At 41.5% G+C, this 12,654-nt stretch overlaps 2 protein-coding genes across 4 annotated transcripts; both read left to right on the forward strand.

The window, feature by feature from the left end:
- Positions 1-9,593, forward strand: lrrc3ca (leucine rich repeat containing 3Ca). 2 transcript variants are annotated; one of them, XR_003298261.2, is made up of 3 exons: positions 1-523; positions 3,498-6,200; positions 6,326-9,593. XR_003298261.2 is itself a non-coding variant. In XM_026350551.2 (2 exons), exon 2 carries the CDS (start codon positions 3,581-3,583, stop codon positions 4,373-4,375), a length of 795 nt encoding a protein of 264 aa, XP_026206336.1. In that variant the 5' UTR covers positions 1-523; positions 3,498-3,580; the 3' UTR covers positions 4,376-9,593. The 2 variants fall into 2 exon arrangements, 1 of the variants encoding a protein (XP_026206336.1); XM_026350551.2 differs by having other exon boundaries at positions 3,498-9,593.
- Positions 9,594-9,766: 173 nt separating this feature from the next.
- csf3a (colony stimulating factor 3 (granulocyte) a) lies at positions 9,767-12,331 on the forward strand. Of its 2 annotated transcripts, none has more exons than XM_026350747.1 (5): positions 9,767-9,973; positions 10,498-10,670; positions 11,261-11,368; positions 11,462-11,602; positions 11,692-12,331. In XM_026350747.1, exons 1-5 carry the CDS (start codon positions 9,958-9,960, stop codon positions 11,878-11,880), a joined length of 627 nt encoding a protein of 208 aa, XP_026206532.1. In that variant the 5' UTR covers positions 9,767-9,957; the 3' UTR covers positions 11,881-12,331. The 2 variants fall into 2 exon arrangements, with proteins under 2 accessions (XP_026206532.1, XP_026206534.1); XM_026350749.1 differs by lacking the exon at positions 9,767-9,973 and adding an exon at positions 10,004-10,137.
- Positions 12,332-12,654: the final 323 nt, after the last annotated feature.

The following is a 12,654-nucleotide window of genomic DNA, read 5'->3' on the forward strand; positions in this document are numbered from 1 at the left end:
ACAGATGCATATAAATTAATCTAATCAGTGGCATAATTACGTGTTTGTGAATTTCCAAACTCAGATTCAGCCTACGTCGACCCAATAAATCCAGCTTTGAGGGTTTTAGTTTGTGCGTAAAGGCGTTGCGCGCCATGCGTATACTATTTAAAACTCTGCATTACTATTTTTTATTGCCACATAGAGGATCATGCCGCCGTCAGTGCCAGTCTTGCCCTCTCGCTGCGTCCTTGCCAGTTCTCGCTGGCTCCAGCAGTGTTTCCTAGTTTTCTGGTTGCGTGGAAACTAAAAGGCTGGACTGAGCGAGACCTGAACTGGAGGAAGCATTTCCATTGGCGCGCCGTGCTTGTCAGAGCGGCTCCCCAGCACAAGTTTAACGAGGTGCAAGAGGACCTGATGGAAGTGAACCAAAATATTGACCGAGCTGCGTGCGCGAGAGCGCTCCGGGGCTGATGGACGATTTTCACTGTGGTGCACTTGCAGAGGAACACACCATGCACAGGAGAGGAGAAGCGGCAGAGACGTGAGTGTTTCCTTACTGACTTTGCGTGTATGCACGTTTCTTATCCACAAAACGAGCAACTGTTTGGTGTTTTCCAGTTTTACTGAAGGTGCTGAAAACAGGCGTTGGGTGGTGCTTGCTAAGACACAATGAAATACAAACTTAACAAGAGGTATCAGTTCACATGAGGCTTTGTCTTCACCCCTCTGCCTTCTTAGTCTTTTTTTTTTTTTTCCACCACATGCTTGTTGCTTATGAGTAGAATTTAAAATTCAGCAGGAACTGATACTTCACCCACTGTTAAGCTTTAATTCTGCATTTGAAATGTAATCAGCCTCCACTTTGATTCATATAAATTGAAGTTTGAAAGTGACAAGATGAAAATACATGATTGAAGTGATGTATGCTAAGGATCTAAACAGGAGGTAATCTGATGATTACTAATTACTAATCTGCAACATACCTCAGATATGTTTTGCCTTTGCACTACTCTATATATAACAAGGTGCTTATGCATGTTGCTATTTAGGTGATCATCTCAACCAGGTTATTCTATGGGGGGGGGGAAATTGGGTCTTAAACTGCAATGGAGACCTGCCAAGCATAGTGTTTTGTTCTAAAGAGCATCTCTACTAATCAAGATTGACACTGAGTAAGGAATTGGGAGTGGATGGATCTAAAAGCATCAAAATATGATTACAGCTGCATTAAAAGCCTGAATTTGAACCTGCAGATGTCATGGAGGTTTTATCTTCACGTTTCCCCTTTTGTCCACACCCCCATTTAACTAGAAACCAGCAGCTTATTTACCATTAGCCCAGTGCTTTCAGCTGCGATGTGGTGTGATCCCACGATGAGTTCTCACGATTCAAAGCAGCACATCAGAAAACATTTGAACACATTTGCGTTGCATTCGAATGCCTCTGGTGTTTGGATATGAGTTCAAATGACTGCTTCTCATACGGAGGCTTGTCAATAGAGCTCTGACAGCAGTGAATTTATAAAGTGAGAGACTGACCTTTGGCTGCATGACTGCTGTATCTATTATGTAAATTAAAAACAGGAGGGTTATTTATCACAGGCAGCGACTTTAGAGACACTCACAAAGACCTTACCTGAGGCCAAATGATTTGCTACATTTACAGTAAGTGGATGTAAGATGGGTGGGATTAATTATAAGGATGCAACTTCTCTAAAAATTAGACTGGGAACAGTATTGCAACTGATTAGCTTTGCACACTTGTCTCCTTTGTTTCCCCTTTATTCTTCTCTGCCGGCTGCCTGTATCAGCTGTCCCTGTGACTTACTAACATTTGCCCCTTTCCGCAATATCTCATTAGCGTCATTCAGTGTTCTCCGTGTTGTTGTTGTAATGTTATCCCTCTCCTTGAACCCTCTTGATATCATTCTTTCTCTTCCAACTCTGTGCTCATGTACCCAATTTCCCTTCTTGCCCACATGCTTTCTCCTCCTCCATCACCAGCCTTCTACTTCTGCTCCCCCATTATTTCTCAGCAAAATGCTAGGCTGACATGATATGTGATGGGAAAAGTACAGCCTTTACGGGAGCATAACATTAACCATTCAGTTTAGGCAAGATCCTTAAAATCCTTGGGTGTTAAGCTGCATTTCTCATGCTGTTTTATTTTTCTCTTGCACCCCGCTGACACTGTGTGCAAAGGGAAATCCTTTAGAAGACGCTTTGCCTCGTCTTCATGAAGATGTATGGATAAGCATCTCATGTCTAAGGGAGGAAGCTACAGCAGTCAGAGTTTAATAGCACAGGCTTCATCTTTGCACTTGTGCATCAGCTCTATCTCCCCCAGTGCCTCATTATTGGGGCTGTCTGGCAGACATGTCTTAAACTGGCATTACACAATGAGTGTTATTACCTGTGTCTCGTATAAACAAATCATCTGTCCCCTCACACACACACACACACACACACACACACACACACACACACATATTCCCACCACTATTGCCACTGTACTCTATCCTCTACCCCCCAATGTCATGTGATACTTGGAGTTACTTAGAGATCGATTTCATTTTTTAATCTTGGTAAGTGGATCTTGCCGAGTCTCCAGCTGTTTTGAAGAAATTAGGAAGTCTGGTTGAACTCCGTGGTCCAGACAGGCCATCACACTGTCTTGTTGGCCTTGGTGTTGTTTGTAGCATTAGCATTTACCCCAACAAAAGGATTGGGTGGCCAACACTGGCTACACTGACTTAAGGAGTTTTTTCTTAAGAGGATTAGTAATAGGATAGGACATAGCCCTGATCAGCTATTTATGAAGTGTGTTAGTGTGGGTGGACCTGCCATTTTCAAAAGCTTACATGCAAAATATAAGATGCAATTTTCTAGCCACACAGACAAGCATTTACCTCTGTGTTACTTGCACTTTTGAGTAAATGGCCTTAATGAATGGTGAATGCAGAGCCTTACAGATTCCAAGCTAGAAAATTATTAAATGGCATTTTTGTTAATAAAAATGTTGCATCAGAATAAAGTAAAAAGAAATGGAAACACAATCTGTACAACTCCATGTCTTATATTTTCTTTCTTTTCTTTTATTATTATTATTATTTGGTTCCATATAGTGTCACATAGCTGTGTGCCTCTCTGTACTGAAATAGCCCTGCACTGCAGGGATGTCAATTATAAGAAGAAGCACAGTGACAACAAAGGATTTTTTTGCTTGTTTATTTTGCTGGTACAGAAGGAATGTTTGATCCTTAGCCTTTCCTGGAAGTACAACAGAAGTGCAGTTGCTTCTGGCCGACTACATACAGAAATGAGCATGCAGCATTCCTGCTGCCTCCTCACTGCAATCAGACAAGTTACTGTACCCCCCCAGTTCTATGGCATTTGAAGAACTTTGGCAATTACCACATTTCTGTGGGAAATGTGTTTGATAGCACAGCCTGTAATGTTCTTTTTTCAAATATTCATCCACTGTTAATGTAACTTTCTGTTGTGTTTACCTTATAGGTTGAACAGCTACGGCAGAGGTTAATGTGGACTTCACCCTGTGCATCCAGGTGCTTCTTCCTGGAGCATGCTCATATTCCACAATGTCCCTACTTGCAGACTGGCTCCTGCGCCACTCAGTGGTCATGTGTCTGCTGCTGCACAGCCTGGTGCTAATGACCTTCTGCTTCCACCATGCTGCCACCAGTTGCTCTAAGAGTTGCTACTGCTCTGAGAGTGAGACCAGCGGCAAAACAGTGCGCTGCAGCAATCTGCAGCTCACAGAGATCCCCCAGGACATCCCCAATGACACGCGACACATCTACCTGGACTTTAATCTGTTCACTACAGTTCCAGTTAATGCTTTTGCAGGTTTGCCCCATCTGGTTGAACTGGATTTGTCACACAATGAATTGAGTCATTTAGAACCAGGGGCGTTTCGAGGCCTGGGATCCTCATTACAGTTCCTGGATCTTTCTTTTAACAAGCTAGTAAATTTCAACCCTGAGGCTTTTGAGGGCTTGCGGGCTCGCGCCAACCTGACAAACAATCCTTGGCACTGTGACTGCAACCTGCAGATGGCCATGCCCCGTGTGGACCTGGAGCCTGCATCACTAACGGGCATTGTGTGCCAGACTTCAGATCCAGAGGAAATAGGAGTTCAAGGACTTGCCTTCCTGTTGGCACCAGATATAGACCTATGTGTGGTGATGAAGAGGACTACAGATGTGGCCATGCTGGTCGTCATGTTTGGCTGGTTCACCATGGTCATCTCCTACTTGGTCTACTATGTCAGGGCTAATCAGGAGGATGCCCGCAGACATCTGGAGTATCTGAAGTCATTGCCCAGCAGACAGGGCAAGTCGGAGGAGTCTTCCACTATTAGTACTGTGGTATAGGGCTGATGGAGCTCCACATTGGATCTGAATTTAGAACTCCCACCGAACAGAGAGACAACCTACAGTTACACAGTCATCATCAGTCTCAGATAGTTTTTCCCAACAGATCAGATCAGATGCAAGGTGGACAACAAGACATATGCCCAACGAGAAAACCAGGCCAATGCAACCAAGCCCAGATAAATAATTCATTTTCAGCAGCCCATTAAGAGTTTTGTTGGCTGAATTGATGGCCGAGTCTGTGCACTAGGGAAATAAAAGCAGCCTCATGTTTTTGGCCAACTTTAAATATGGGATACAAATGGGATTTATCCAGTGGTGCATGCACCTTCAGGCATCCCTTTCAGACGATTCAGGATGCGACGTCAAACAGTAATTTGAACAGTGGGTAAAGGCAACACTAGAACAAGGAACTCTGCGAACTGTTTTCCATTAAAATCCTTACAGTATTCACCAGTGTATGAGAAGTAAAATGTTTTCAATTTAAATTGTTGGTTTTTGGACTCACTGTCTCACAAAAAATGGAATAATGCACACATGATTTAGAAGCTGAATCACTTCACTCTAGTAAAACAATTTCCAGGTCACGATGATGAGTCAGATCACTGTATGATGAAGGACTCAGTTATTCAGTAATATTTTGAATAGTAGCTACTATATCAGAGCTCAGTACAGGAACCGCAGACCTCCAAACTTCCTCGGTATGGAAGGTTTAGAGAAATTGAAACTCGTGTCATTATACCCAGTGGGATCCCTAAATGACAATTGCACATAAAAGACTTATCGTTTTATTTTAGTTTCACAGTTTCTTCCTATTTAAAGTTAAAGTCTATTTATCAAATATGGGGATATTGGATGTTGTAGGTTTGTGTGGAGGTAGTGGGAATTAACCATTACAAATGGCTTTTTAATTGTTTAATTGTTGATGTGCACATCTATGGTCACAAACTCTGTAGGGAGTATCATCTAATTGTCAAAATGTTGATTGAAGGAGCAGAGATTTGAATTGCTTGCTTAAGTTAAATGTCATTGAGGAACAAGAGAGATTGGGGGAAGCTTATAATCAAAACAGGGAAAGGTTTTTCATATTCTGGAAAAGTCCTCAGCAAACACACATTTTACATTCAGCCTTTCCCTCAGAGTAATTAAGGGAATACAGTGGAATCCTTCATGATCATAGCTGGTTATTTACACCCCAGTCTCTGTGCTGTTCATGCCTTTAATTAGAGCCCAGGAGGCCTCTGGGAGCCTTATCATCTAATGTGTCACTCTCATGGCTTTTTCAAACGACACTTATGGTGCCGTGACCTGCTGGACCATTTAAAAGAGCTAATGTGATGAATTGGTCGAAACAAACCGAGATCACAGTAGGGGAATGTATACAAGTATAGATGTAATTTAATCCACACAAGGCTGTGGAGCGCAGTCTTGAATAATGAAATTGAATGTTTAAAATGTGGGAAATGGTTTGTCAACACAGGTTTTCCCTGTGCCAGACTCACACACGCCTCTAGAGCGAAGCAGGTCCAATGAAAAATTTATGATGGCCATAAAAAACACTTGAGCAGAAAGTCTGGGAATACACCCATCAACTTGTGTGACCCACTTGTCGAGGAGGAATTAAGGGAGAACGCCACAGGGGATCAGCTGCTTTCTCTCTGCTTCCTGGCTCGGGTAAAGCACTTTCCAAATGCCCTTGAGCTGCTCGGTGAGCCTCCTTAGGACTGATGGTGGCAGCCTAAGTCAGCTCCTCCTCATCCTAAAAGGGAGTTCTCAGTCTTTAAAGGAACATTTTGGCAAATACACAAAATGAATAACAAAACAGGTAATAAGCCTATTTCCAATATGTATTTCTTACAGAAATCTTGAGTAGATTTTTTCGTGAGCTGTATCTGATAAATAGTTTCCGAGCCTCATAGCTCCTATTGACAGATGGAGTTTGTTTTACAGAACACGATGATATTGATCTTGACAGAGTTAATCTTAAGGAAGCCCAGGTACAGCCTCCCGTGACGAGCAGGAGTTCAACAGCACTGAAAAATAGATGGTAAGCCTCTCTCTCTGACATTTCCTGCCAAACACACACACACGCTCACACACACACACACACGCACACACGCTCACACACACACACACACACAGCCTCTTCCCTGCGATAACAGACTCTCATGGTGGCTTAGAAACCAGCCACTGTCACAGAGGCCTCCCCACAGAAGTTAAACATAAAACTAGTAGCAGACGTGTTTTTCTGCTTGTTGTGTTCGTTCAGCTAATGTTTGCAAGTGTGTACATTCTTTTGTTCGTCATATGTTCGACAGGTGTCCATGCCCGCAGTGAGGGTGCTGGTAATGTAACACCTCTGTTCTCCAGCACACATAAATGTAGCTGAGGTTAATTTAAATTTCAAGCCAGCTCAACTTGCCCCGCCTGCTACCTTAGACACGTTACACTGGTGTGAGCATTACAACTGCTGGGTAATGGGACACAAAGTGGGGGATAAGGTGACACATCCAATCCCACAGAGCGCGTCCTTGTTTGGGATTGGGTTGCAGGTGAAAATGTTTCCAGCCTCTCTGAGTTCACATGCGGTGTCCCAGTGTGGGCCTTTGCGGGCATCTTTCAATTTCCTCTTTGATCCAAAAAATGGCAAGAGACACCTAAGATGCTGTATCCGAGGAGAGTAACAAGGATGTCCCCTAGGTGAGTGTCAGTATTCTGAGATGCTTTTCTGTATTTTTGATGTCCTCCAGGGGGTGATTCAAAGATGAAAGACAAATGATTACACCTGTCCTAGGAGAAAGCGGCATCATTTTTGTGTTACACAGCTCCCCCTGTCGTAGAAAGAGTACCGGTATGAGGGAAATACATTTTTTAATGTTTAATGTTTTCAAGATTAGCATTTATAAGTCAGATTTTATTCTTTTATTGTATTTTAAGAAATAATAAATAAGTATTAGTAGTATTAATAAGTATTACATAAATTAAATACTCTCTTTTGGGCATACTCTCAGGGATTTTATGTATAAAGTCAGTCACATTAAATGCAAACGGTCAAATTCAGTTTTTTCTCTGAATCAGAAAATCCAGAGAATGAAAAGTTATGTCACCAATGTATTTTCTGTGAAATCGTTTCTTGAGCAACATCCATTTCTGTCCAAACATCCTTCCTCCGTTAGAAGGAAGAGCCGAGTATTCAATTTAGTACAGAGCAGCTGAGCCGGACACTCTCACTCCGTGTCACATCACATGACTCAATTTACGTTATAACGTGGTTACAAAAGCAATCCAACATCCTGTCTTTGGATCTGACACAAGCCTATCAGTGCATGTTATCTCAAACTTTCCCGACTTTATAAGAATGGGGAAATACTGCCTACTGTAACAAGCTGTTAAAGAAATACAGTACAAAGTGGTGGAAATCACTAGTGTTTGTACAGATGTGATATTTCAAAAGGCAAATGTTCTTAGTCACATTATGAACTCTTCCTATTGTTATGTGCTCACAGTGTTTGCTCCTTTCTCTAGATGCGTAAGTGATGGGCTTGTCATTTCCTCTAAAATCTGCCCTGTTTACAGGCATTCGTGATGGAGAAGAGGTCAAGTATATCCGGTTTTTCGTTGATGTCAGCATCCAAACGCTGCTCTGTGTCTTTTTCAAATATGTCTACAAAGCCAGAATGTTGTCAATTCAATTGGCCGTGATGTAAATGTACGTTGTTTTATTATATAAATGACATCTTTGGCATGTCTTTCCATCCTATCAGAGAGTTTCCTTTTTCGATGCTTTTACAGAGTATGTTCCCCTTTTTTCTTCTTAGATGTCAGCGTCTTTTGACGATGAGGATGTTCTGTGTTTAACAGATTGTAAAGTTCCTTGATGCACATTTCTGATATATAAACAAAAATTACTCTGATTAGAATTAATGATCATTAATCAATGTCTGAATGCATTGGTATAAACATATTAGAAGGTGTTTACTTATTTTCTCTTGCATATTTATATTTACATTGACATTTACAATTTCCTCCAAAGCGACGTACAGGTGAGGTAAAAGACAAGCAAAACATTTGAGACCCGAAAAAAACAAAAAACATTAAAGTAATTTAAAGCTTTTATATGTTAAAAAGTGGAAAACATTTCACACATGATACATTTTGGGGCATTTTGTTATTTAAAAACCCAGAAAAACCTATTTTCCTTTTTTAAAAACATCGACATGATGGGTCATTTTATGTCTGTGTCTTGTTTCCCTAAACCCAGGTTCTCTAACCCAGTGACCTAACTTCAAATAGAAACTGAATGTCACAGAAATGAGAAATGAAAGAGGTGAGGGCTTAATGCAATACCCCTTTGTGATGTCATTGGAGATACTCTCCATGATTGCCAGTGACTGACCTGATGAGCCATCTTCTAAATGCCTGTGAAAGATCCAGGGGTTGTTCAGTCACACACAACGTTATTTTAAATTCCTATCAATACTGCACAGACTCTAAAGAGATATCACAGCGAGTGAAAATAGAAGTCACGTGCCACATATACCGTATTTCCACTTGAGTAACAAGCCCGGCCAAACACAGGCTAGCACATTGTTCCTCTGCTACAACCAAATAATGTTTCCACCTGAATCATTGACGGGGCCACAGAGCGAGGCCTCACCAGTGAATAATGCCCTCCTTTCATGTGCAGGATTGATTGAAGATCAGACCAGTGTGGATTTCACGGATCAGATTTGATGGTTTCACTTCACAGCCTATCAAGCATGGCCCAGTCTCGACACAGTAGCTACTGACTGATCAAGCAGCCTTATGTGATAGCACGAAGCGAAGGGGCCTGCTGCACTGGAGCCACAGAAGAAGAAGACATGCAAACATAGCTCTCACACAAATGGTACACGTTAGGAGTCATTATTTTGAAATGAGGATTCAATGGATAATTTAAATGAGAAAGATACCATTTAGATGCTGTAAAGGTCTTTATACTGATGCTGCCAAGTAGAACATAGACTGCGATCTGCCCAGGGTGTACCACGCCTCTCACCCAGTGACACCTGGGATAGGCTCCAGCACGCACCCTTGTAACCCCTAACCACACAGCTGAGATTTATTTAGTAAAAGATGGTGTTCCACAAGATGGCACTATGGATCTATAGATCTATGGATGTCTTAAAATAATACAAAATAATACAAAACTTGTATATCATTTCACCTTTCACATTATTATTGTATTTCACTTTAACTTTAACTTTAACTCTTTTAGTCATTTTAATAGGTCACGTTTGTCACATGTTTCACATGTCATCAAATGTTTTATTGACAATTAATAGTAACAATTTATTATTATTACCATTTTAAGAGACACTATTTCTTAGATTGATCCAGATTAGATTAGTTTAATAACAAAAAAATCCAACATGATGCTACAAATGTTGCATCACTGACAATGACTACTTTCAATGGAAAATGATGAACAAATGACGGGAATCCCTCAGCACTGAGCTGCTATAAATGTGACAAAAAGTGTGCCATAAATCATGGATGGTGTTCACTAGAGGTCAGCACATAGATATTCCCCAAGAGAGGCCATGAACATCCTGATTGGTGAGTTGAGAAGGTGATAAGGCTGTTTTTTCCCTTTGCTGATTCTCACATAGAGAAGAGACTCAGAGGGAGAAGCTACAAGAGAGGTTTTAGTTTAGTTTTAGTGTTTGATTTAGACCCACCAGGAGCTGCCACAGCTTTTCTTCAAGGGATCCACAGACACAGTAAAGTTCATTTGAAAGCATTAATGTTAATGATGAAACAGAAGCTGCTGCTGTTTTGTTTGTTTATTTATTTATTTGTTTGTTTCTTTGTTTATTTGAACACCTGTTCATACAGTTGTTTTGGCTGTGTGTGTGACGATTTTGGGGCTGGGTTTCATATTGCAGTGATTCCACTATCAGACTATTCTCAAACTCATCCTGGGGGCTGCGTGCTCAGTGCGTGACGCAGCACTGAGGAGCTGCTGGAGGAGAGAGCCAGCCTTTGTTCTGCTGCCCTCTCAGACTGTCATTGTACTGGACGTATAAACGGGGATTGTTTTGATGCCTCGGCCTGACATTTTCATTTCTTTTCTCCTCCAGTTTTCGCCATTCCCTGCTACATGGCCACCGTCGCCCGCGGCGCACCTCTGCCGGACAAGCGCGCACTTGTTGAGGGTCCGCAGTTTCAGGAGATAGTGCAGAGGAGCCGCAGCTTAACGCAAAAGATCCTGCTCTCCATTCCCGACACGCACAAATCCTGCATTCACACACAGGTGAGTGTGCGTTTGAGGTAGAAATGAAAGCTGCTGCGTGATCAACCTGCAGATTTGCGTGAGACCATAAAAGGACGCGTCCATGACGGAGGGAGACCTCTGACGCAGCTCTGGAGGACTGCGAAGTACCAAACAATCGATTTATTACTGAGTTATTAGCATTGAAGGGCTCACTGATGGCTAAATTGTCCATAGGATAAATCCTAAGTTGGAGCTACATGTGATAAATAAATGGTCTGAGTTAGTAGTTCAGCCATAGTACTAATTATAGCTGTTGTGAGGACACGTTTTGACCCAGTTTCAGCAGCAATCAAACTGTTAAAGAAGAACAGCATCAATCCTCACATTTAGGATTGACAGTTCTTAGCTGTGTTTACACGGTGATGGACATAACACTGACAGGGGCCATTCTGCATTTTGAGTGCTACTGTTTCTAATAGTTTTGCTTATAATACTTGTGCATGCCTGTTACTTGTTACATGACTGTATATGTCTATATGTCTCTATGCATGGAGGGGCATTGAGTGTTTGCTGTTGTATGCCGAGCTGCAGTCTATTTGTAACAAATTTATGTTATCTCTTTCCTGCAGACTCTACAACTCAACTCCCCAGAAAACTCCAAGCTTGCGACTATGGCAGCCAACATTGGTATCCCCTCTGCTCCTGTACTTAAAGCTGTGTCAGAAACCTTTACTCTGGTAAGTATATTCCAAGGGGGTGAAATAGTCTGAATTGAATTATAATAAAAAAGGACAATGGCCAATTTGCCGGCATTTTCTTTTTTTCCCTAGGAGACCGGTTTGACACGGATGTCTGAGGGTCTTCAGCTGCACCGGGCCTTGCTGATCTCTGTCTCTCCTCGGCTGAAAAACAAAGACAAAGTGACTGAGCTCATGGCTGATGTCAAAGACCTCAGCATTCAGATCAACAAGGTAGGAGAATGTTTCTAAACGACTGTCTGTCCTGACAACTACTTCATCATTTCACCACCTTCATAAATTCCTTCTCCTGTGCTTTGCAGATGCTGAGGATGGTCCAAGAGTCTGTGGTGCAGCCCAGTCCAACCCCAATGGCTTTACATCTAACAGGGGAATATGAGGTGCAGGTGGCAGCACACCTGACTCTGGTGCAACTCCAGTCGTTTGGGCAGGACATGGTGCGCTGCCTCAGGAGTCTGGATGTGAACAATGACGAAGAGACAGACAGCTGACCAAGGGGTGCCATACTGTATTGTGCCATTTAAGTTATTTGTTAAAAAATAACTTCATCATTTTAATCTATTTTTTATTTATGCAAACAGCTATTTATATATTTATTTATTTAGAGAATTTATTTTATGATAGCTTTGTCTCACAGTCTTGTTGGCTGAGCTCCACTAGAACCACTACACTGTGCTTACTTTATTTTTTTAAATTGAAAATAAGAACAGAAATATGTACAAACAAATCCTAGTTCCAGCTCTTCCTCGAGACAAAAGTCCACACTAACAGTAACTAAAAATGAAATTCATACGGTATTCAGAAGACCAAAAACATCCGTTTAATACTAGTTTAGTTCTGTACTTAACTTTAACTCTACAAAGCATTGTCAATTTTTATATTTTATGTGTATATTTATAATTATAATTTATAAAATCACTATATAATTGTATTTTTTGGACTCCCAATAAAAAACTTTTTACTAAAAAAAGTATTTTTTTTGTTCTGGGAATGACCACACATCATACACTGGTCACCATATGCTGACACATTGTGACTCGTCAAATAAAATTCCAGTAAAGCCAATGGTGTAATGGAGAAGTGCAACAAAAAGTGAAATAGATGCCTTTGTGCCATTATTTCTGCCAGGTTGCCAGACAGCTTTCTTTAAGAAGTGTTGCAAGTGGTGGCCGGATACTTGATGACAAGCTTTTGTCAGTCAGGGGGATGGAGTCATGTGGTTGCCTTGCCAGCATGTGATCAACTGAGGTTCAGTGTTTGTGATC

Source organism: Anabas testudineus, chromosome 19 (assembly GCF_900324465.2).
Source record: "Anabas testudineus chromosome 19, fAnaTes1.2, whole genome shotgun sequence".
NCBI lineage: Eukaryota > Metazoa > Chordata > Actinopteri > Anabantiformes > Anabantidae > Anabas > Anabas testudineus.

Coding starts and splice junctions, on each gene's coding strand:
- lrrc3ca (XM_026350551.2), top strand. CDS start 3,581: ATGTCCCTACTTGCAGACTGGCTCCTGCGCCACTCAGTGGTCATGTGT.
- csf3a (XM_026350747.1), top strand. Junction 11,369..11,461: donor TGTCAGAAACCTTTACTCTG/GTAAGTATATTC, acceptor TTTTTTCCCTAG/GAGACCGGTTTGACACGGAT. Junction 11,603..11,691: donor TCAGCATTCAGATCAACAAG/GTAGGAGAATGT, acceptor TGTGCTTTGCAG/ATGCTGAGGATGGTCCAAGA.